Source organism: Lampetra fluviatilis, chromosome 47, assembly GCF_964198595.1.
Source record: "Lampetra fluviatilis chromosome 47, kcLamFluv1.1, whole genome shotgun sequence".
Classification (NCBI taxonomy): Eukaryota; Metazoa; Chordata; class Hyperoartia; order Petromyzontiformes; family Petromyzontidae; genus Lampetra; species Lampetra fluviatilis.
The window spans coordinates 4,594,540-4,619,510 of record NC_136321.1 but is presented as its reverse complement, the minus strand read 5'-3'; the positions used below and the strand labels follow the sequence as shown (position 1 = coordinate 4,619,510).

The 24,971-nt window shown below is 53.5% G+C and overlaps 1 protein-coding gene across 2 annotated transcripts; it reads left to right on the top strand.

The window, feature by feature from the left end:
- The first annotated feature begins 279 nt into the window (after window positions 1–279).
- On the top strand, window positions 280–24,971 carry LOC144947831 (uncharacterized). Of its 2 annotated transcripts, XM_078877183.1 has the most exons (10): window positions 280–371; window positions 484–567; window positions 8,227–8,513; window positions 10,676–11,964; window positions 13,624–13,682; window positions 14,887–14,984; window positions 16,004–16,072; window positions 21,930–22,037; window positions 22,988–23,062; window positions 24,017–24,971. In XM_078877183.1, exons 3-10 carry the CDS (start codon window positions 8,361–8,363, stop codon window positions 24,170–24,172), a joined length of 2,007 nt encoding a protein of 668 aa, XP_078733309.1. In that variant the 5' UTR covers window positions 280–371; window positions 484–567; window positions 8,227–8,360; the 3' UTR covers window positions 24,173–24,971. The 2 variants fall into 2 exon arrangements, with proteins under 2 accessions (XP_078733309.1, XP_078733310.1); XM_078877184.1 differs by lacking the exons at window positions 280–371; window positions 484–567 and having other exon boundaries at window positions 8,493–8,513; window positions 10,681–11,964.

Here is a 24,971-nt window from a genome sequence, read left to right as displayed (position 1 = left end):
TTTTAATTTTTTACCTATGAGACTTTACCGGAAAAAAAAATCTATAAGAGCACGTGTTAATTTTCAGAACGTGGGCGTCTGGCCAGAGTGACCACGGTTGGTAACAACTCAGCCTCGCTTGCCCGCTGGCTTATCACCCTCCGTCAATCTTTTATGACATATACACCCAGCTCAACAATACCACACCTCCACCACCCCCTCTCTCTCTCTCCTCCTTCTCCTCTGTACCTCCCAGACTCCACCCAGCAAAGCCATTTTTTGCGCGTTTGTTACCGGGTCACAGTCAAGGAAGGGCTTTTTTTTATTTCTTCTGCCAATCGAGCGGACAACCCGCGCGCGCGCGCGCGTGGCTCAGCTTTTACTTTGGCCAGGTGAGACACGAGAGAGGGCTTCTTCTCAAAGGGTGGCGAGGGACGGACTTTGTCGTCGGAGTCCCGCTGAGGAGGTCGACATCTCGCTGTGTGTGTCTCTCTCTCTCGCCAGAGTTGTCGCGACGAGACGGGGCAAACGGAGGTGTAGGTTGGTGGTGGTGGTGGGAGCGCACGGCACGGATGAGATTCGCGACAGGTAAGTCGACACTGCGGACACTCATCACGCTCATCACCGGCCACGATCTATCCGACCGTCTTTGTCTCTCCCCCCGCCACCTCCCCCATACTACAACTGTACTTTTCACACGAGAGAGGGTAGTCGTTTAAGGCTGAGTCGACGTAGGGGGGCGGTGGCGTCGTCGTTGACGTTAACAACAAGTCTACCACGGACATTGCCGCCTGCGAGTATCGAGGCCCCCCCGCCCGCACCACCACGATGATTCCATCGCTCCATCTCTGCGGTGGTACCCGTTGCTCTTTCGCCCCATTCGTTTCAACCCCCCCCCCTAACAATATTTACGGGCAACAAGGGGGCCGTGACCCCCCCAAGTTCGTCGGCCCGACGGGGTTTCCTTTCGAGTGGAGTGAAGATTTATCTTCATATCGAGTTTGAAGATATTTCGTCAACTTTGTCCGCTCAAGTCGGGAGTTATCATCCCGATGTTTCAAGCCCCCCCCCCCCCCCGTTCTTTCAGCTCGTCGCAAGCAACTTTCCAGAACACCCCTCTCTCTCTATGTCTGTGTGGGGAGCGGTAGTGTAATGGCTAGCACGCTGCGTTGTGCTACGAACCTGGCGACCCGGGTTCGATTCCCGCTCACGGCCAACCCCAGTGACGATTTATCTGAACCGGTCTTGGGCCTCAAATGATTACCTGGTGCTGTGTGTAAATATCGCCACTGGGGAGACAAAGGCGGTCGGGCGTGGTGCTGGCCACCCACCCCACTCGTCTGTCGTGCCGGCCTTCATAGGTGCAGCTCGCTAACAGCACTTGCCCCAACATTCCGTTAAGGCTACACGGGGGATCTTTGTCATCGTCGACACAGCGTCCTGTGTTCGTGTGCGCTCCGAACCTGACGAACCCCGGGTTCGATTCCCGCTCACTGCACACCAACACCCGTGGCGATTAATCTGAACCGGTCCTGGGCCTCCCCGCGGTCGACCTTAGCCGTGGTGTGGAGTCAACGTCGCCACTGGGGAGACAAAGGCGGCCGGGCGTGGTGTTGGTCACCCACCACCTGGTGTACCGTGCCGGCCTACTCGCTCACATCACTTGCTCCTATAGTCTGTTTGGGTTGTCCGAGGGGATCTTTGACTCTGTGTACAAGATCTGTGTCTTGTACACAATGTGAACATTACCACCCGGGAGACAAAGGCGGCCGGGCGTGGTGTCGGCCACACACCTGCCGTGCCGGCCTTCATAGGTGCTGCTCCTCGCGATCAGCACTTGCCCCAACAGTCTGTTAACGCTACACGGGGGGGGGGGGGATCTTTGCCTTTATACCGTATATCTTGTTAAATATACTTGACTGTTATTGCCCGGCCGCCTTTGTCTCCCTAGTGCAGGAGCGAGCTGGGTTGTGTGTCATCGCAAGCACCGCGTGAGAGGTAGCCACGGCGTTGGGAGGCCTTAATCCAGCAGTGGGTAGACCACAGCTCACGATAATTGCCTCATTGTTAGATAATGAGATGGCTTGGGCTAGGCAATGTAAAAGATACAGGCGCAGCCCTGCAATTGCGTTCAAAAGCCACGGCGGGCGGAAGGTACCGACCATCATTCTGAGAGACCTCTCGTCTCGAGGACCCGATCCCAGATGGTTATTTGGCCTACTCTTCCGCGCTGGCCAAACGTCTTTGAGTGAGATGTCGCAGTGCCCACACTTTACCTCCCCCCCCCCCCCCAACACGCTATCAGCCGATCCTTGTAACTGCTGTACGTGGACAGAGAAGGGAGGGCGTGCGGTGGTGTCCAACGTTCAATGAACGTTGCCATTGTGGCCTTGCACACAGTCTTGTGAAATCACTGCACTTGTGCCTCAGTATCCACAACTCGGGAGGCACACCTGAATAAATATTTATCCTGAAAACAATGTCCATCAAGTGTCAATCAACCCCATGTTTATATATATATTTTTATTCTGCGAGCTGGGATATTGCCAAAGTAAGCACTCTGAGAAAATTAATTATTGTTTCTGCGCAGTCTTGTGACCGGGCTGAGATCATTAACTCGCTACACTTGAGAAGCTGGTTTAATCGCAACTTGCGTCTGTGTGAGTGCCACTGACGACATCGATCTTATAAGTCTCATTAATTTGCAATGTCTCTTTGCTTCGTCACCCGTGACCCGGGCCGAGGCCATCTATTCACTCCACTTGTAAACTCAATTCTGTGTGGGTCTTTAGGCATCTCGGACTTTGTCTAAATCGATGCGTCTCAATGTAAATCACAAGCGCGCAAGCTGCCACCAGCAACTCACTGCACTTGAGAATCCGGTTCAATCACCTTGGCCGGGTAGTTTAACCCGGATTCGAACCTCTGTTGATTGTTAACAGTAAACATCGCAGGATGACGGTGTTCTACCTTTTGTCAATCTACTGATGGACGTTTGGCCATACTTTACCGCGCTGGTCACTGACGTGAAGGATGAATTCCCACCTAAACGAATTCTTTGGCGCTACTGGTTGCTTCTGGCTGTCGCCTCCCAAGCAGTGCCGGATTAAGCTAGTGCGGGTCCTGTCGCATTAAAACACTTAATTTTTAACTTGCATAGTAAAGTAATTGTTTTTTTTTCATTTGCCATACAGCCAGATAATACGACAAATCGCTAACCTTAAACACCCAGTCGTTACTCTTTGGTTCTTTCGGTAAAGTCACGTAAAGTCACGTAGGCTCATAAAAGTTGAAGGCAGTATAGTACTATAGTAATAGAGCAAGTGCAGAATCACCGAACCTGGAATTGAAAGCTCGAAAGCATTTAGTGCGGGGCCCTTGAAAGTGCGGGGCTACATTGCTCCATATGTAGCTATATAGCTACATATGTAGCTACGAGAATAATCCGGTACTGCTCCCAAGTCGCCCTGGGGCTGGTGGGATTGTGGGTTCTGTCAATGCGCAGTGCGCCGACCGCAGCGCCACCGCTCCCGTAACCCCTGCCGCATGCAAAGTGGCGTTCGGCATCGCCGTGAGTCGGAAGCACACTGCGCGTGCCACGCATTCCACGGTGTGCCAAACGATTTGTCTGCCCGGGGGGGGGGGCGGCGAGGGGGGTGGTGGTCTCTGGGAGCATAATCTCTACGCTGCGTTCAGAAGCGACAGGAACAAACTGGATGAACGCGTTGCACCAGTTGCGGTAGCTACAGTGAGTCAAATGGGTTTGGTTTCCTCCCTTCATCATCAGCGAGGCGCTGGTGGCATTGAGCCAATGAAGCAAAGGCTTAAGGCGCTCAAGTGAACGCAAACGTAAATGCACGGTGTCCCGATGAGTCTGGAATCGTAGGGAAAACAAGTATAACCCGTAAAAACAAAGTTTTTCACTATAATTCCTTTATATGCGTGGCGGCTAGAGTCCTCTCGTCCTCTGGCTTGAGATGGCTGCCACCTATGGGTCAGATGATTGCATTGCACCATTAAGCAGTTGGTAATTAAATATAATATTTTTGTCCTAAAAAGTGTAAAATTTTGGAAAAAATTTTTTCACGAACATTAATTGTCACGCACAACGAGTCTGTGTGCAAAATGTCAGCTGGATTAGATCACTGTAAGTGGGTTAATAAACGACCGAAAGATTTGCACGGTCGTAAGCAAGCAAGCGAACTTAATATAAAGGATTTAAAAACACAGCTCTGTGCTGTTGGCTCGCCGTTCGGATGCAGTCTGTTAATTTCAACAACGACCTCCCTCCGACTCGGATTTCCTACGAGTAGAATTAATCTGGACTCGCTCTTCCTTACTCGAGAGATATTTTGGGCCTGCAGAAACAACACAAAATACGAATGAGTTATTTTTCCCGATGATTCCAGACTCACGGGCCACCCTGCAGAGTAAACCAAAATCATCTCCTATTCAGATTCTAATAATTGTAGGATGGCATTGCAGAGCCACATCAGTCAAATCAAAACAATGCTGGCAGACTGCTCTCTGTTTACAGGGGCAAGGACTGGTTTTGACATGCAGTGTCTCATCAGGCTTTCTTAAAGTAATACTGGCACACGGCCAGATGTTACAGGCAAGGACCCTATCTGGATGGCTTGCTGGATTAACGTAGGCCTTCTCGGGTGAAGCTGTATAAAGGAATGATGGGAAAGGCCACGGCTGTAAAAGGAATTGGTCCATGTAGATAACTTTAGACTCAGATGTATCGACACGCATATAGACCCATGGACTTGCATGGAGACCCATACATTCACAAAGAGACGATTGACTCACACAGAGACTCGAAAATGTATTTAGAGACCCATGTATGTATCAAGGCCGTAGCAATGGAGTCAACGTTGGGGGGGACCAAATATTCCAGGGGGTCTAGGGGTCCTCCTCCAGAAAAAAAAATCTCAATTTGAAAACAAATTTCCTGCCATTTTCTGCCTAAAACATAAAAAATTCACTATCACATAGGATGGACTTTTATTTATTTTTTACAATAATGTCTAATAGTGTATTGTATTACATTGCTCTGTTTTTAAATGTTTACCTTTTCTTGTTACATTGTATGTAATGGCAGAGATTAGATATTAATAAAGTACAACCATAACCACAATGATATAAACAGAAATCTATTTTATAGCAATATATTTGGGGGGGGGGGATATTTTGAGCATATTTGAATATTGGGAGGGATGTGTCACCCCCAATATATATTATAATTGTGGCCTTGGTATGTATGTAGAGATACACAGACGTACACATAGACTTGAGATGTGGTTAAACAGGGCTGTCACGATGGGCATGTGGCTCGGAGGTCGGAACGCTGAGCTGGTTCTCAAGTGTGGTGAGCTCATCGTTTTAACCCAGTCACAAATGACCGCACAGAAAACAAAAAACTGCACATTCAAATTTGGTTCTCAACTTAACCTGCCCAAGTTTTAGCTCTGACAACTTAAAACGTCGGTTCCACTGAAAGATACTTTTCGGGGATGGCCTTGGAGAGCTATCCCAAAAGAAGTAGCTTTTAAGAGCAAAGAAACTCTATTTTCTAGAATAGTTTTTAGTTTGTTGTCCTTCCCCGTACCTCCGATTAGCACAGTTGGCTACGTACCATGCAAAATAGGTTAAACGTACATACCTCTCGCCGTGAAAACCTACATCATTCAACACATCGGTTCGACTGTCACGCGACGAAACATTATTGGGGAACACGCGCTGCTGATGTACATATTGATAATGATGGCATTTGGGCCACACGGTGGCTTTCGTCCATTCTTTTAGCACGTGCAAATGACTCTTCAGCCAAATATTCTTAGGTTTTTTCGGTAAAGTCACGTAGGTAAAAAATTAAAATTAAAATTAATTAAAGTAAAATAAAAATAAAATAAAAATCACGACGTTTCGGAGGCAACACAAGCTTCCGTCTTCAGGTGGAACCGTCACAGCACGCTTGCTTATTTTTATTTTACTTTTATTAATTTAAATTTTAAATTTTTTACCTACGTGACTTTACCGAAAAAACCTAAGAATATGAATCCTTGCAGTCACGAAAGCTTCAAATCTATCTTCAGCCAAACATGCCCACGGTCCAACACCCGCTGGATCGTGGGCGCTGTGGGGTGGTACAGTTTGTCCCTCCGTCACCGGGTGTGAAGGGCGGTCCCCATGGCAGCCTTGGCCCTCGCGGGCCCCGGGGGTCAAAGACTGAATCGCAATTCGGATCTCCTACACGCGGAGGCGGGGTGTGGTTGTGTGTGAGCAAGCGGAATGAGTCAACCGCTCGGGGGACACCAGCTCGTTTAACTCTTGTTTTGCATAGCGAAGGTGTTTCGGCACAGTGCGTTGGCATGCTGTTGATGGCGCGTACGTTGGTCATATGTTGGCAACCCACAATACGGCAGTGGGTAATCTGTTGATTACTGAAGGCAGATTAAAGCCTCAAGTAGGCCAGTGGCATCCACACCGAGGCAGTGGAACCCTGCGTAATCTCGTGATTACTAAAGTAGATTAAGCCTCAGTTAGGCCAATGGCATCCTCAAAAGGAAAGTGGGACCATGGGTATTCTGATTACTCAAAGTATATTTAAGCTTTGGGCAGGCCAATGGCCTCCACACCAGGATAGTGGGACCCTGGATAATCTGTTGATTACTAAAGGCAGATTAAAGCGTCAGGTAGGCTTGAATCTGCCTTTAAAATAGCTTTATTGGAAGGCGTTGGCAAGGTGTGGTATTGTCAAATGCTTCGGCCATGATGACACGTTGATCTTTTGCTACTGGGGCAAGCTTTTACGGCAATCGCTGCCGTAAAATATCTGCCAAAATAAATGACCGTCGCTTCGTTGTCCTATGGACATTTTAAGAAACTTGTCCAGTTGTTTCAACCGCTGCCGGGAGTTGGAATCAAATGCGACCGGCGGTCTCATGATTTCAAGTCGAGTGTTGCACACCATCGCGTCGGTAGCGCTGTACACCTGTGTTAACTTAACACCTCGGTGTTTTACTGCCAGTGTTATCATTCGTCATAGATTTTTGTGTTAGGCAACGTGATGATTGTGGCCAAATCCATGTTATTCGAAATCCTGCACCACCAAACGCAGCTAAACAAATGAAATTGCCAAGTGTACAAGCATTTCAGCGGGACAATTATGTTTGTTTGAATGTTCATCACAGGTACTGCGTGTGGTTGATGCGAACTCGATTCCTTGCAAAATGTTTCTATTTGGTGTTTGAATATCTTAACACCTCCTGTTCTTTTGCCAGAAAGGGTAAAATCTATTCTCATATTTTCATACAATTATTTGTGTTCATGCTTGCTGGCACATTGAGAGAACAACCAAATTTACCCACGGCATACAACGAAGTTTCACTTGAAACTATGTCAGGACATGATTCAGAAAGTCAGAATCACTGTCAAAGTAAACATGCTAACGTTGGGCAAACGTTAGCATACAGTTGGAAGTATTGTTGGACCAACGTTAGTCGAAGATTGGCCCAACGTTCCGCGTTTACTGGGGTGTCACCTGACCCGGCTTACAAAAAAAATGCACTGTGCTTAGATAAGCGCATAGGTCGCCCGGGCGATAATTTTCCGAAGAACATTCTGTTTCTCGTGTTGTGATTTCAAATTCCGGTTTAGAAAAAAATTAAACAAACCACACCTGTCCGCAAGTATGGGTTGGGCGGAGGGACGACGACCCATGCGTCCGCGCGGAGAAACGCGAAAGACGCGAAGCCGTGGCAAAGTTTCAAGCCTCTTCTTGCCCTTGGGGGAAATGTGACCCAACTTCAACCTTTTGTCTCATCCTTCTCACTTGGCCCACAGCATCGTGACAGCTGTAATCCCCCCATCAGTGGTGGCGCTAGGCCTACGTAACGAGAGCAAAAGCTTGGTGAGCCCAAGCAGCTGAAGTGGTTCACGCTCATGAAAAACATTGCGTTGCATGCCCGTTTGTGGTCCTTGTCCATATACCAGTGACAAGTGACGAATATTTGAACCGGTTTCTGAGACTCCCCTGGGCTGGCTCGGTTGTAAATGAGCAACTGGTGCCGTGCGTCAAACTGCGTTGGGGATACAAAGGCGGCTCGCCGTGGTGTCGGCTACCCACCACCTCTTGTGCCACGCCGGCGTTCGTAGGTGCTCCCTTAACAGCACTTGGCCCAACATCGTGTGTGGGCTACACGGAGGGGGAGAAGAAATATTTCGTCTTTGTGTTTTCAGCCGGACATCCGTCCGCTTGACGTGACAAGAAGAGAGGGCTGCCCCCCGGCAGGAGGAGAAGGGCAGACAGCCGTTCCCATCCCGCGGTGACGGCGGCCGCCACCGCCACTGCCGCCGCCGCTGCCGTCGTCATCATGGTGAAGGACCAGGAGAGGCCGGCGCAACGCCGGGCCGTGGAGAGCGACGAGACCTGCTCGGCGGTGGTGGCAATGTCCGTCATGGTAGACTCGGCTTCCTCGTCCTGCGAGTCCTCGCCGCGGAACAGCGGGGTCTGTGGCGGCTTCCCGGTTAGTGCCCCCCCCCTCTCTCCCCACCCCCCCCCCCCCTGGAATGAAACACGCCATGAATGTCTGGCAGCGCGAAATGCCGCCGATTTTGGTGAGTCCGGTGTACATTGATGCTGTCGGTCGGTGTTGAAAAATCGAAAGCCATCGGTGAGCTAGCGTTTTATCGGTCAAAATTTGATCGATACGTATCCATGTATTAATAATATCAGTCGTGAACGTTTGATAATATCGATTTGGGCATTAAATCAACCACCCACTCACATGGCCTTCCTTGAAATACGAGTTTTGACTTTCCAATGCACTCCCAATTGCAGATGTAAGTATGTATGCGTGTCGAAGTGTTGACATTCTTTAGCACTGTATGTAAGCCAGCCGCGCTAATCGGTGCGGATGTCAAATCGCTCCCAGAAAAAATAATTCACGAGCTGCTCATCTCTGCACCTCCCAGTTTTATTGAACGACCCTGGGGTGGGAGCAGTGCCGGATTAAGTAAGTGCGGGGCCTGTAGCATGATGTTATAAAGGGGCCCTAAAAAAATATATTAAAATAAATGTTTTACTTGCATAGTAATGTAATTGTATTTTTTCATTTGCTATACAGCTATATGTTACGACAAATCGCTAACCTTAAACACCCAATCGTTCATAAAAGTTGAAGGCGGTGTAGTACTATAGTAATAGAGCAAGTGCAGAATCACTAAAACGGTATTAATAGCTTGAAAGCATTTAGCGTGGGGGCCCTTGAAAGTGCGGGGCCTGTCGCATATCTAGCTACTTTTGCTACGAGGATAATCCATCACTGAGTGGGGTGTTGGGGGGGGGTAAGCGGTGTGGGTTGGAGCCATGAACCTTTGCACCTTGAACAAAAGGCTTCCGTCGAATCGTCCGAGCCGCACGTGGCGACTGGGTGGTGTGAGGAGCGTAAACAAGGGGCAGAGGCAGTGTGTAGGGCACCCATGGAGACGTGGGAACAGGTGCTGCAATAAAAACAAACGAAAAACACAGATCGCCCCTGCGGCCTTTAACAAGAGTTTCTTGAGAGGCAAGCGCTGGCCTACCCCGCCCCTGCGAAACGGCGCACGAGGCGGGGGCGCTCGCTCGACTACCCACCCCCTTTGGTGATCTGATAACCAGGGTCCATGACCCTGCCGCCGCTTATCCGCTAGGCCGTTTGCAATATCCTGGCGCGTGGTGCGATCCCCGTTTCAAAATCGTACGAGAGATCGGTGTGCGCTGTTGAGGAGCGAGGGGCTCTGTGCGTGGTGCGGGGGGGGTTCACGGAGAGGGGGGGAGCCTGGTGATTAGGGCAAATGTATCAAGATACCCGTGAGATTATCAGCTACGTTAATTAATTATCGTTGAGCTTCCCCCAAACGCCCTTTGTCCGTCGACGATCTCGTCAGAACTCTGCGGCTGAGCAGGCCGTCGAGCGTGGGGTGGGTGCACGGTGGGTGGGGTCAAAGGGCATAAACTCCCACGCTTCGCCCCAGCCCACAGCACGCGAGCTGCCAACTCCCCGATCAGCGCGGTTGGCAACGTACGGTGCGAAAGAAGTTCAACGTACGTGCATGGAATTAATGTTGCTGGGCGGAGAGAGATGGGGGGGGCGTTGGAAAAGGGGCGGTTTGAGAAGCTTGCCAAATTGTTTTGCCTGCCGCGTGCCATGAGGTCGCATCGAAACGCCAACCCCTGCATTGCGAGTGCAGGTTTATCTAGAAAATAATAAAAATATAATAGTGGACAGCCCTTTGTTCATCCACTGCTGAACGAAGGTTCCCTGACAGCACTTTCCCCAACAGTCTATGTATGCGGTAGTGTCGTAATTCGCGCGCACTGCTATAAACCCAGCCGCCAAAGTTTCGATTACCGGCCATGGCTATCATCATTGGTGATTATCTGCACCGGTCCCACGCCTCCTCTAGGTCAACGCGGCCTTAAATTAGTATCTCATGCTGTGTGAAAAAATAACTCTCACTGGAGAGACAAAGGCATCTGTCCGTCCTTCCACCCACACCCACGTGCACCGTGCCAGCCTTCATAGGTGCTCAGGAACTGCACTTACCCGAACAGCCCGTCCAGCCTACACGCAGGAGAAAGGGATGGGGGGGAATCTTTGGCTTCACCTTTGTCCTCCGCTGGTATCCCCCCCCTACCCCCCTCCAGCGCAGCGGCTCGACGGACTCGCAGGGGCCTCACACCCCCTCGGAGGAGAGCTTCTCCAGCTCTGGCGGCAGCAGCGAGGAGTCCATCACCGGGCTGCCCTTCCACCTGGACAACGTCGACCGACGCGGCGGCGGCGGCGGTGGCGGGCGGGAGCCGGCGCCGGTCCCCCGCCAAATCCGGCACAACTTCCCCCAGCTGATCATCGCCCGGGACAGGCGGGCGCAGGAGTACCTCGACCCGTCGGACGACTCGCGGTCCATGCCCCCGACCGACGACGACGATGACGACGGCGGCGGCGGCGGCAGCGGCTACGACTTCGACGGCGACTTCCAGCAGCTGTTGGGACAGCTCAACATCAACAAATTTGGGGGCCGACCGTCGAACGTCGCCGGCGTCGCCGCGGCGAGCGGGGCCGGCGTTCCGGCGCGATCGCCGCCGGACTCGCCGCCGAACCCCGAGGGCGACCGCGGCGACGTCCATGGAGCGGCGGCGCCTTGCGTCGACGCGGCGCCGGCGCCGGCGATGGAGGGGGTCATGCAGCCGGCTGATCAGTGCCCGGCGCAGCGGGAGCTGCGGCAGATGTCGCAGACGTCGCTGCGTCGCTACTGCCAGGACACGCGGAACGGCGTCGGCGGATTGGACCAGAGCCCCGTCGCTTGCATCGGGCCGCCTGACTTTTTGCCCGCTTATCAGCACGTGCAGCATCAGGAGCAGCAGTATCAGCAGAATCAGTATCAGCAGCAGTATCAGCAGAATCAGTATCAGCAGCAGTATCAGCAGCCGCAACAGTATCAGCAGCAGCTTTATGATGACCAGCAGCTTTATGATCACCACCGAATGCAGCAGCATGTTCAACTTCAACAGCAACAACAGCAACAGCAGCAGCAGCAGCTTTATCAGCAGCAGCAGCAGCAGCACCATCATCATCAGCAATACACCGGCCATTGCAATCATCAGCAGTTACAGATGTCGCCGCACAACTCGCAGCCGGCCTCGCCGCAGCACGCGCCTCCGGGCATCCTCGTCGACGGAGGAGGTGTCTGTAGCTCGCGCGTGTCGCTGCTGCCCCCGCCGCCGGCGGCCTCCGACAGCGGCGGCGGGCCGCTCGGCGCGGCGGACGTGCGGGCGCCATTCAGCCGGCAGAGCAGCCTCGGCCTGTCGAGGCTGGAGCCGCCGGGCCCCCTGGTGTCGCACACGGAGGCCGGCGCGGTGTGGCCGACGCGGGGGTGCGCCGAGAGGAACTGGCACCACGGCCCAGCGGAGGGAGAAGCCTTCTCGCCCGGCGCGCCGTGAGTATAGTCAGGGTGGGGGGGGGGGGGACACGCGTGTGCGCCTCGTAGCGTCGTTGTCGTCGTTGGTGCGGGTTGAGTCGCTCGCGCTCGCTCGGCAAGCGCAGGCGCACGGGGTCAAGGCAGCAGCCGATCGGCCGGTAATGTCGGCACGACCAGCGGTTGCCCAAGGTCCGCAGTACTCTACGTAGCGAGGTGTTTTGAGCCGATCTTAATGAGCATTTAGACGTGCGGGAGGAAACTGTAGCACGTGTATCCCAAAAAAAGAAGGAACAGATGGAGTTTAGTCCGCGCTTTGCTGTACTGCCCCGTGCCGCGCCGAGGTAGGGCACCCACGGCAAGGGAGTTTAGCCACAGTCAAGCGATACACAAACCTGTCAACCCCTTATCAGTGCCCTACATTATCACAGACCAATTCAGACCTTATTGGTCACCCCGTGCCCCTTATAAATGTCAACGTTCATCCTACAAAGTCCCATCACAAGGGACAAACACAAACAAATCGGTATTTTTCAGTGTATTTTGCCTGCATTGAAACGGCCGTACGCCGCTTGGACATGAAAACTTCTCCCTGTACAAGAACACGGGCGAACCGCGTGGGTTGACACTGTATGGGTACACGGACCCGCGCTTGCCACCGTAATTTTGGACTACGAGCCACGTGTCCAGCCACCACCACCACCACCACGACCGCCCGGCTTGTATTGGTAGCGTCTGTGCGTGTCTGTCTATATACGTGCGTGCGTGTGTATGTGGGGAGCGGTGGCGTAGCAGAGACCCGAGGTTCAATTCCCCCCCACGGCTAACACCAGTGACAATTTTCTGTTTCGGTTCCTGGACGGTCCCCTGAGTCGATTCGGCCTGAAAATGAGTAATTTATGGGGTGTGCAAACATTGCCACTAGGGAGACAAAGGTGGCCGGGTGTGGTGCTGGCCACGTCACCCCCACGTGTACCAGGCCAGACTTCGTAGGTGCTCGCTAACAGCACTTGCCCCAACAGTCTGTTAAGGCTATACGGGGGTATTTTGTCTACAGTCTCAGTCGGTCAACTCATAACACCGGTTCAGATAATCGTCACTGGTGTTGGCCGTGAGCGGGAAGCGAACTCGGGTCGCCGGGTCCGACGCTCAGCGCGCTAACCACTGCGCCACCGATCCCTAACACAAATAAAGATCCCCCGTGTAGCCTTAACAGACTGTTGGGGCAACTGCTGTCAGCGAGTACCTATGAAGGCCGGTACTGCACACGCCAGTGGTGGGTGGCCAGCACCACCCCCGGCCGCCTTTGTCTCTCCGGTTGACTGTCTGTTGACAGTCTGTCAATAGGCTATATGGGGGATCTTTGTCTTTGTGTGTCTATAAATGCGGCCGGGCATGGTTCTGGCCACATCACCCACTTATGTGCCTTGCTGGCCTCTGGCCGGCCTTCATAGGTCCTCGCGAACAGCACTTGCATTGAGTCGATGACGTGGGGCCGCATGGGCTGTGTGTGTGTGTGTGTGTTTTGGGAGCGGTGAGTCAGCCCTGCGCCTCCCCTAGGTCGACTCAGCCTTAAATTAGTACACGGTGTGGTGTGTATATCGCGAGCAGCACTTTCCGCCACGGGCTAAAGAGGCTACGTTGTTTCGCTGCATCTGCGTGCGCGTCTGCTCTTCGCAGACCGGCGTGCTCTCCTGGCGGCGCCCGGACGCAAAGCATCGTCCTCCCAGACCGACAGCGTGAGTTCCCCTCGGCAAGCCCTCTTGCCTGATCACCGTCATCGCCAGCGCCGATAAACCATTTTATCTTTTTGGTTCTTTCGGTAAAGTCACGTAGAAGGGAAGTAATAAAATAATAAAAATAAAACATCATAAAATACAATTCTCACGACGTTTCGGCCACAACGCAAGCAGCCGTCTTCAGGTGAAGAACAGGGCTGTTGGGAAGACAGTGTCTGAAGTTGCTGTCTTTCCGACAGCTCTGTTCTTCACCTGATGACGGCTGCTTGCGTTGTGGCCGCAACGTCGTGAGAATTATTTTATTATATTTTATTTTTATTATTTTATTACTTCCCTTCTACGTGACTTTACCGAAAGAACCAAGAGGAAAAAATTAACCCGTAAAAACAAAGTTTTTCACTATAAATCCTTTATATGCGTGGCATCGGTTTTATTTTATTATTCATTTCTGTTTTTCTTGAGTAAGAGTTTCATTTTTATCACATTGGTATTTTAAATTAAATATGCATTTTTTTTTCCTAAAAAGTGGAAAATTTTGGAAAAAAATTTTCACGAAAATAAATTGTCACGCACAACGAGTCTGTGTGCAAAATGTCAGCTCGATTGGATCACGGGAAGTGGGTTAAAAAACGACCGAAAGATTTGCACGGTCGTAAGCGCGCAAGCAAGCAAGCGAACTTAATATAAAGGATTTAAATATAAAAGCTATAAAGTCAATGCCAGCGAATTTAATGCGGTCTGAAAATCACCGTGAACATGAACACAATCATCTCACAATCTTCTGAATACCAGGCGAGGTAGTTAACATCTCGCCACTGCGTGCCCTAACAACCGTTGCATTTGGTTCCTCACCATGTTCACCTGGGATTCACGCGGCGAGTGTTATCACTCGGAGAGCGTTACTCCGTGCCACCGCCCATTCTCCCCCCCTCTCTCTCCGTGCCACCACCCGCTCTCCCTCTCGTGCCCGTCCTCATTATTCGTTCTCATGAACAGGGCTCACTGCACGCTTGTGCTAGGTTATGCTACCCCAAGCTCATGAAAACACGGCCCTGGATTTTGTACGAGCCCGCAGCCGGACCGCGTTGCGCTTTGGATGCATGCGAACGGAAAGTGACGATCTGTCTTCGATCTTCACGCGTTCCTCTGGAACCTTCTCTCTTCCTTCTCCCCCCCCCTCCCCCAACGCCGTTCTCCCCCACAGGCAAGATTTTCGTCACGTACTCTTTGGACAACGACGCCCACATCGGCAAGGTCATCTCCTTCGTGACCTGGCTCCGTAAAAATGGATTCTACACAGAGGTGCGTAGGCGCGGTCGCCCCCCCCCCCCCACGTGTGCCGGTTGAGTCTCCCAGAAACCCCTGGGGCTATTCTCGAGAGCCGTCACGGAGGTCAGCGATCGGGCAGACCGAAACGCCCGCTCGGAGGCCGGGGTTTGCCTAGTCTCCGTTAGCCCCCACATGGGGGCAGCTGCCAGCGGGGATGCCCCTCGTCCGCGCGCAGCCCCCACCGGCTTGGAGCAGGGGGCGGCTCTGTCGCTGCTAGCTAGCTGCTAAAAAACAACAAACCCAAGCAGACGAACGCGGCCACGGGGGTCTGCCGGCGTCTCCCTTGTCGTTTTGTCCGCGAGTTCCACCTGGTCGCGGCTCTCGCAAGCCAAGCAAACGTTGAGCCTGGGCCGCGCTCGGATTGGGCGGACCACGATTGCACGCCGTCTGGTTGTGATCGGCGGTGGCGGGGAGGCGGGGGGGGGGGGCGCGTCGTGGCGGGCGTTGTTGTACTGCACGGCGACGCCTCCGCGTCTGTGCGCGCCGCCTTCAACCAACCAACCAAACCAACCATCCGCGCATTCCAGCGCGGGGAATTTTCGGCCAAAGAACCCCACACCAAGCTGCCAGCAGCACGAGGAGGCCCTCATCCAGCGGTGGAGTGACACGAGGGCCACGTGTGTGTGCGTGTGTGCGCACGCGTGCATGCGCCTGGCGCGTGCGTACATGTACGAATGTCGAACTCGGCTTCTTACCGTACGTAGCCAACCGTGCGCCAACAGTTCGCAGAGCGTTGGCGAGGCGGTTGGTGCGCTGCGCTGCCAACTGGGAAACCCGCCGGGGCTGAACTCCAGAAAACATTGCCCTGGAAAGTATTCCGTGAGAAATCAAGCCCTGCTGCTGGGGAGACAAAGGCGGCCGGGCACGATGCTTGCCGCGCCCCCTCCCGCGTTGCGCCGAGGCTGCCTTCGTAGGTCGCTCGCTATCGCCGCTTGCCTACACGGGGGGAACATTTGTCTCTCTGCCTTGTGTCCTTTCCCCCGCCCCCCCAGATGGACATGTTCGACACGCTGCTGCAAGGCATGAGCAAGATCGAGTGGATGGATCGCTTTCTGGACGACGTACGTGCCCCGAGCCTCGTTTTTCTCCTGCCTCCCTGTCCTGCCTCTCTTCCTGCCTGTCTCTTGCCTCGCCTGCCCGCCTGCCTGCCTTCCCGTCCACATCTCTGCTCGTCTGCCTTGGCGGCTCGCCCATCCCTGCCCCTACGGCACTGCCGTAGAGGTGTGCGCGCACCTGTCGAGCCGTGCAGGTGTGCGCGCCTGCACCTGGAGCCTCCACCACACCACGCCGCTCTCTGTAAACATTCCATCCCCCTTCTCCCCCACCCCCTCTCCAGCATCCCCCGCTACAAGTGAGTGGCCACCACGGCTGCCGTGTCTTCACAATGCGACGTCCTCGCGCGTTTTCTTCCTCGTGCGTGACCACAGCTCACGATGACGGTGCAGTTCACCGAGAGACAAGTCTTTAAAACATCAAAAGTGTGAATGGAGGGGGCATGGCACAGTAACACGAGATGAGTCTTTAAAACATCTGTAGTGTGAATAGAAAGGGCACACACAGCAACAACAAGACGAGTCTTTAAAACATCTGTAGTGTGAATAGAGGGGGCACACACAGCAACACGAGACGAGTCTTTAAAACATCTGCAGTGTGAATAGAGGGGGCACACACAGCAACACAAGAGGAGTCTTTAAAACATCTGCAGTGTGAATAGAGGGGGCACGGCACAGTAGCACAAAACGAGTCTTTAAAACATCTGCAGTGTGAATAGAAGGGGCACACACAGCAACACGAGATGAGTCTTTAAAACATCTGCAGTGTGAATAGAGGGGGCACGGCACAGTAGCACAAAACGAGTCTTTAAAACATCTGTAGTGTGAATAGAAGGGGCACACACAGCAACACAAGATGAGTCTTTAAAACATCTGTAGTGTGAATAGAGGGGGCACACACAGCAACACAAGACGCAGTCTTTAAAACATGTGAATGGTAAAATCTCGCGGTTGCAGAATTCGCGAATGCAGAAACCTCGCTCCATTGCGGGGCGTATGGGGCGGGGGGGGGAAATGGGGGGTTACTTTCCTGTTTCGAGTGAACATAGGAGAGGGAAATGGTAAACGTTTATAATAACCATGACTACAATCGATGATCATAAAGAAGAATGCAGAATTATAGATATTTTTTTCATGACCTTTGATGGTGATGACGATGATGATTTGACGACGATGGAGTGGGTGGTGCTGAAGCCGAGGAATTCTGGAGGGGACGACTCCTCGGGAGAGGCAGATATTTGGTGACAACGCCGCACAGCTGTTCTCATTCTAGCACTCTGGGGGGGGAGGCGCTAGCCGCAGCACTTACCCCGATCGCATTTCGCGTTCTTTTCAATGGGCCTCGCAGTCGACTCGTTTAGATCAAAATGTATCACCGAGTCGCCCCGCGAGTACATCTGAAGTCAACGTGCACGGTCGCGAGTTCGGAGCGGGATTGCTGTGAGACCGAGGACCAGAGGTCGCAAACGGGTTTTGATTCCTTACCCGTACCCGTACCCGGCCGCACCAGGGTCGCAAATGGGTAGCCGTACCCAGCCGGGTACGGGTACCCGTTCCCTACTCGTACCCTACCCGAAATGAGTGACAAACGGTGACTCACCAGTGACTCACGGCCTACCCGTACCCGTACCCAGCCGCACCAGGGTCGCAAACGGCTACCCGTACCCGTACCTGGCCGGGTACGGGTAGCCGGGTATCGGGTAGGGTACGGGTATCGGGTACCCGGTTGTGACCTCTGCCGAGGACTACGTGGAGAGCTGAGCGTGGGAGGGCCCCATCCTCGCGGACGACGGTGTCAGACGTGACAACGTTCTGCGCGCACCTCCTCCCCGGTGTCGGTGGTCTGGCACGACGCACGCTCGCGGACACTGGAGTTCGGCGGGCCACGAATGTGGGGGGGGGGGGGGGGATTGGTAAAGATTTAGTTCGCTGGCGGATATGCGAGTCCTGAACTCGCGCACAGAGAGGGTTTTACTGTACTTTGCTCTTGGGTTTTTTCGGTAAAGTCACGTAGGTAAAAGATTAAAATTAATAAAAGTGAAATAAAAATAAAATAAAAATCACGACGTTTGGGAGGCAACACAAGCTTCCGTCTTCAGGTGGAACCGTCACAGCACGATAGCTGTATCAAGTGGAACCGTCACAGCACGATAGCTGTATCAAGTGATACAGCAAGCGTGCTGTGACAGTTCCACCTGAAGACGGAAGCTTGTGTTGCCTCCCAAACGTCGTGATTTTTATATTATTTTAATTTTACTTTTATTAATTTAAATTTTTTACCTACGTGACTTTACCGAAAAAACCCAAGAATATGAATCCTTGCAGTCACGACAGCTTCAAATCTAGAATTTACTGTACTTTGTTTTCTGTGTGTCTGAGGCGGGTTGATGGTATCTCTCGCTCGCTCGTTCCGGGCCTGCCTGTGCGGTGTCACGTCTTGCGTGTCATGCGCGTTGTCGTGTGTCGCGTGCGCTTTGTCTGAGAGCTGGTGGATTGGAGATCCACCTACCCACTCACTCACACACTCGCTTACCTACCCACCCACTCACCGACTGAACCACCTCACTCAACCACTCACCCACTTACTCACCTATCTAAGCAATCATCCACCCACTCACTTATCCATTCACCAACTCACTACACCACTCAATCACTCACCCACCTACCCACTCATCCATTCACTCAGCCATAACCCACTCACTCATTCACTCACCCACCATCTCACCCGCTCGCTCACCCACCCACCCACTTATCCACCCGCTCGCATACTCACTCACCTATCCACCATAGCATCTCAACCACCTACTCACCCACCCTATCACTCACCCGCTCGCTCACCCACCTCTCACAGACTCGCAGCTTTGTATTAGTTTGTGGATATCTTGCGTCGCTACTGGGTGTATACACACTACGACAAAGACAACGATCCCCTGTATAGCCTTAACAAATTGTTGGGGCAAGTGCTGTTTGTGAGCACCTATGGAGGGCAGAACGGTAAACGATGAGGTGGGTGGCCAGCACCACGCCCGACCGCCTTTGTCTCCCCACTGGCGATAATTTTACACACAGGACCAGTTACTCATTTGAGGCCGAGTCGACCGAGGGGAGGCCCAGGACCCGTTTAGATAATCGTCACTGGTGTTGGCCGTGAGCGGGAATTGAACTCGGAACGCCCTAACCACTGCACTCCCGCTGCCTACACACGCGCACACTACACACACCACACGCACACACACCACACGCACACACACCAAACACACTACACGCACACACACACACCACACACACCACGCACACTACCCCACACACTACACGCACACACACCGCGCACACTACACGTACACACCGCACACTACACGCACACACTACACGCACACACACCACACACACTACACGCACTACACGCACACACACCACACACACTATATGCACACACACCACACACACACACACTACAGACACTACACGCACACACTACACGCACACACTACATGCACACACACCACACACACTACACATAAACACACCACACACACACTACACGCACACACCACACACTACACGCACACACACTATACGAACACACTACACGCACACACACCACACACACACACCACACACACTACATGCACTTACTACATTCACACACACCACACACACTACACTACACGCACACACACCACACACACTACACGTACACACACCACACACACGCACACACACCACACACACTACATGCACTTACTACATTCACACACACCACACACACTACACTACACGCACACACACCACACACACTACACGTACACACACAACAGACACTACACGCCGCACGCACGCACACACACACACTACACACACGCACACACACACTACACACACACTACACACACGCGCTCTGAGTGCGCAGGTATTCCTGTGACACGTTGCGCAATCACCCCAGCACGTACGCACATGCCCGTCAGGTGGTAGCCAAGTGCGTACCTCGAGCGCGTGTGAGAATATCATTGCGCAAGGTGTGGGGAGGGGGTGGTGGTGGCGGGGCTCGGGGCGTCTGAAGGACGAGAGCGATGATCGTGAGAGGGCGATTCGTAGGTTCAAGAGGGCGGGGAAGTGACTTGGCACCACTCAGATCCTGGGTACGCCAGATGAACTTCAGAAACCCTTGCTCGACCACTCTCCTCTCATCTCACTCTACTCCCCTCCACGCACTCTCCTACCTCTCCCCTCTCATCTCACTCTACTCCCCTCCACGCACTCTCCTACCTCTCCCCTCTCATCTCACTCTACTCCCCTCCACGCACTCCCCTACCTCTCCCCTCTCATCTCACTCTACTCCCCTCCACGCAATCCCCTGCCTCTCCCCTCTCATCTCACCCCACTCCCCTCCACGCACTCTCCTACCTCTCCCCTCTCATCTCACTCTACCCCCCTCCACGCACTCTCCTACCTCTCCCCTCTCATCTCACTCTACTCCACTCCACGCACTCTCCTACCTCTCCCCTCTCATCTCACTCTACTCCCCTCCACGCAATCCCCTGCCTCTCCCCTCTCATCTCACTCTACTCCCCTCCACGCACTCCCCTACCTCTCCCCTCTCATCTCACTCTACTCCACTCCACGCACTCTCCTACCTCTCCCCTTCTCATCTCACTCTGCTCCCCTCCACGCACTCCCCTACCTCTCCCCTCTCATCTCACTCTACTCCCCTCCACGCACTCTCCTACCTCTCCCCTTCTCATCTCACTCTGCTCCCCTCCACGCACTCCCCTACCTCTCCCCTCTCATCTCACTCTACTCCCCTCCACGCACTCTCCTACCTCTCCCCTCTCATCTCACTCTACTCCCCTCCACGCACTCTCCTACCTCTCCCCTCTCATCTCACTCTACTCCCCTCCACGCACTCTCCTACCTCTCCCCTCTCATCTCACTCTACTCCCCTCCACGCACTCTCCTACCTCTACCCTCTCATCTCACTCTACTCCCCTCCACGCACTCTCCTACCTCTCCCCTCTCATCTCACTCTACTCCCCTCCACGCACTCTCCTACCTCTACCCTCTCATCTCACTCTACTCCCCTCCACGCACTCTCCTACCTCTCCCCTTCTCATCTCACTCTGCTCCCCTCCACGCACTCTCCTACCTCTCCCCTCTCATCTCACTCTACTCCCCTCCACGCACTCCCCTACCTCTCCCCTTCTCATCTCACTCTGCTCCCCTCCACGCACTCTCCTACCTCTCCCCTCTCATCTCACTCTACTCCCCTCCACGCACTCCCCTACCTCTCCCCTCTCATCTCACTCTACTCCCCTCCATGCACTCTCCTACCTCTCCCCTCTCATCTCACTCTACTCCCCTCCACGCACTCTCCTACCTCTCCCCTCTCATCTCACTCTACTCCCCTCCACGAACTCTCCGCTTCGTTAATCGAGGCTTTCTGCAACATTTCCTCGCCAATTCTCCACTGCCCCTCCCTTCCTCCGCCCCAGCCGCCCATGCTGTCGACCCGCTGCTCCAGGTTCTAGTCCAGGCTCAGCAATTTCCTCACCTCCTTTGCCTGTGACTCACTGCCTGCGTCTCCGAAATCGACAGAAATGTATAAATGTTGTCTATTGTATTTATACATAGGTGCTTTATGAATGTCTGACTAGGGTGTTGAGGTGTATGAAAGTCTCTACATATCTACACATGCACGCCTGTCTCAATCTGACTCTCAGTCTCCCTGTTTGTCTGGTGGGCTTGACTCTATGTATGTGTTTTGACGTGTGTCAGTCTCTCTTTGCGTGTTTCTACACATCGGTGCGTTCCTCGGTCAGCCTTGACTGTTCGTCTGCTCCTCTGTGTGGTGTGTCGTGTCTGCGTGCAGAAGGACTACCTGATCGTGGTGATAATCAGCCCCAAATACAAGAGAGACACAGAGACTCCGGCTGGCAGTGACGAGCACGGATTGCACACACACTACATTCACCAGCAGGTGAGTCGCACACCCAGTGTCTCTCTAAACCAGGGGTGGGGAACCTTCTTTCTGCCAAGGGCCATTTGGATATTCATAACATCATTCGCGGGCCATACAAAATTGTCAACTTAAAAATTATCCCGTTAAATTTGGTCAAACATTTAATTAACTCACCCCTAATGCGATGGCTGGAACTGCTTCTCTTTGGTGAGGCGTGTGATGACAGCTGGTATCGATGATGTTGCTGCTACTCGCAACTGCTTTTCCAGGTTTGCTCCGAGATTTATTGAATTTCGAGTCCCGCCTGCGGTTGCCTTGGCAGGGCCACACCAAATAATTTCGCGGGCCTCGTACGGCCCGCGGGCCGGACGTTTCCCACCCCTGCTCTACACACACACACCCCAGTGATCCAGAGGTCGGGGGGGGGGGGGGTCGATTCCATCTCCCGGTGTGGCAGTTGAAGCAATGGGGGCAAGGTTCTTAACCCACCCCCCATCTCCTCCACCCACCCTCCACACCAACCCCCCCCCCTTCTGTCCACCCACCCCCCCATCTCCTCCACCCACCCCTCCCCCCATCTCCTCCACCCACCCCCCATCGCCTCCACCCACCTCCCCATCTCCTCCACCCACCCACCCCCCCATCTCCTCCACCCACCCACCCCCCCACCAACCCCTCCCCCAGCTTCTGTCCACCCAGCGATGTGATTGGCTACTGCACCGGAGTTAGTCGATCAGCAGGCAGCGTGCGGTGGGGTGCACTGTGGGGACGTTGCGCGATCGGGCTTCCGCATCCCCCCCCCCCATACTGGCAGGTCAGGCGCTGAGTTACCGTATGCCACACAGGGACAGCTGCCGCTGGGAGTAAGGGCTGGAGGGGGGGGGTGAACCGGATATGCGACGGTCGGATTTGCGACCGGCCGGGGTGACCGAGCATCCGTGGCGTCTGTGCGTGTGCGCCGCGTGCAGATGAAGAACGAGTACATTCAGAACGGGAGCAAGAACTTCCGCTTGGTGCCCGTGCTGTTTCCCGGCGCGACCAAGGTGGGTAACACGTTGCCCCGCGCGATCGCTCAGAGCTCGCGTCCGGCTGGGGGGGGTGGGGCGGCGGGGGGGGGGGGGGCGGGAGTGGCCGGGGGGGGGTGGGGGGTCAGCCTCATCGTTTGCCGAACGCGGTGGCAGCGGCGTTACGCCCCCCGCTTAGCGGGACGCGGTCGTCAGTGCGGTGTTGTCACGTCAGCCCCTGCCCCCCCTCCGCCTCCACCCGCGCAAGGCTCTGCTCCCTCGCAGCAACACCTGCGATGAGCACGGTTGGCTACGTACGGTGCGAAAGAAGTTTAACACGCGTACACACAGGCCTCGGCCGCTTAGCAGCTTGGTGAGCAAGGCCCGCGTGTCACCTGCTGGGATGTGTCAGTATTATTATTATTTTTATTAGGCTCAATGAGCTATACAGCTCTTTTTCAGCAGTGACCTGGCCACAAATTGCTTATCACGTTTACATTTATAGCAGCCAAATACTCTTAAACGCACGTTGATTCTAAACGTGGAGGGAAAAAACCAGAGGATCCGGAGGAAAAAAATCCACGCGACCACAGGGACAGAGATGTAAACGCCAAATATACAGCAGCAGGCGTCAAGGTCGGGATCGAACCCACGACCTCCTGTATACCAGGCGAGGGAGTTAACATCTAGCCACTGTGATGATGATGAGAGAGACACCGCAAACTCCAAATATACCGCAGGCGTCAGGGTTGGGATCGAACCCACGACCTCCTGTACACCAGGCGAGGGAGTTAACATCTAGCCACCGTGATGATGATGAGAGAGACACCGCAAACTCCAAATATACCGCAGGCGTCAGGGTTGGGATCGAACCCACGACCTCCTGTACACCAGGCGAGGCAGTTAACATCTCGGCACCGCGGCGCGCTAACGTTGCCAACATTCCGCCCGGACCCCGACTCACCTTCATCTTCTTATTCTGCCTCCTCCTAGGGGCACGTGCCGAGCTGGCTGAACAACACCATCGTGTACCCGTGGCCCGGCAAGCAGGCGGACCTGATGCTCCGCCTGTGTCGCCGCGAGAAGTACGAGATCCCTCCGCCGGGGCCTCTGCCCGTCATCGTCGCACAGCCCTTCGGCTCCAAGTAGCGAGGAGTGACCTCCCCCCCCCAACTACCACCTCATCGGCGCGAAGGCACTGCCGCTAGAGTGCGCCCTGCCGGAATAATCCTCCTGTCGCTTTCGTCGTCGTCGGAACGAGCGTCGGATCTTAGAATTGTTCTCTTTTCGATTTAAAGCTTTCGTGACTGCAGGGATTCATCTTCTTGGTTCTTTCAGTAAAGTCACGTAGAATGGAAATAATAAAATAATAAAAGTAAAACATAAATAAAACATAATAAAATTATGTTTTATTTTTATTACTTTATTATTTCCATTCTATGTGATAATTTTATTAAGTTTTATTTTTATTATTTTATTATTTCCATTCTACGTGACTTCACCGAAAGAACCAACAAGATTGTTCTCTTTTGTTGTAATGTTTTCACATCGCAAGTTGCTAGTCGCAGGCCCAGGACGACTCTGACCAGGGCTTTTACGTTTCTCGCTCGATATTTTCCGGGTCGCTTTGTAGACTTTGGGAGTAGGTTGGCACGTGACCGGCAGGAGCCACAGGCAAAGAGGCGAGAGGGGTATTATACTGGATGTGGTGTGCCAGGTGCGGACCCGAGGAGGAGACCCGACTGATATGAATGAAGCCCGGCTTAATAAAGCAAAGTGGCCAGTAACTAAGAGCACTATTCATAGCGTAGAGCAGATGAGAACCAACACGTATCTTGAACCGGGCAAGGTTGTAGCCATCTGGAGTAAGAGACGATGATGGGAGGAGGAACTTCCCGAGTGGAGCGGTGCGAGGGACGAAGCAGAACGAGAGGTGAGGTGACCTGCA

Bases quoted from the DNA above. Each gene is read 5' to 3' on its own strand.
- LOC144947831 (XM_078877183.1), top strand. From the start codon at position 8,361: ATGGTGAAGGACCAGGAGAGGCCGGCGCAACGCCGGGCCGTGGAGAGC. The intron at 13,683-14,886 runs GTGAGTTCCCCT...TCTCCCCCACAG, and splicing joins CGTCCTCCCAGACCGACAGC to GCAAGATTTTCGTCACGTAC. The intron at 22,038-22,987 runs GTGAGTCGCACA...CGCCGCGTGCAG, and splicing joins CACACTACATTCACCAGCAG to ATGAAGAACGAGTACATTCA.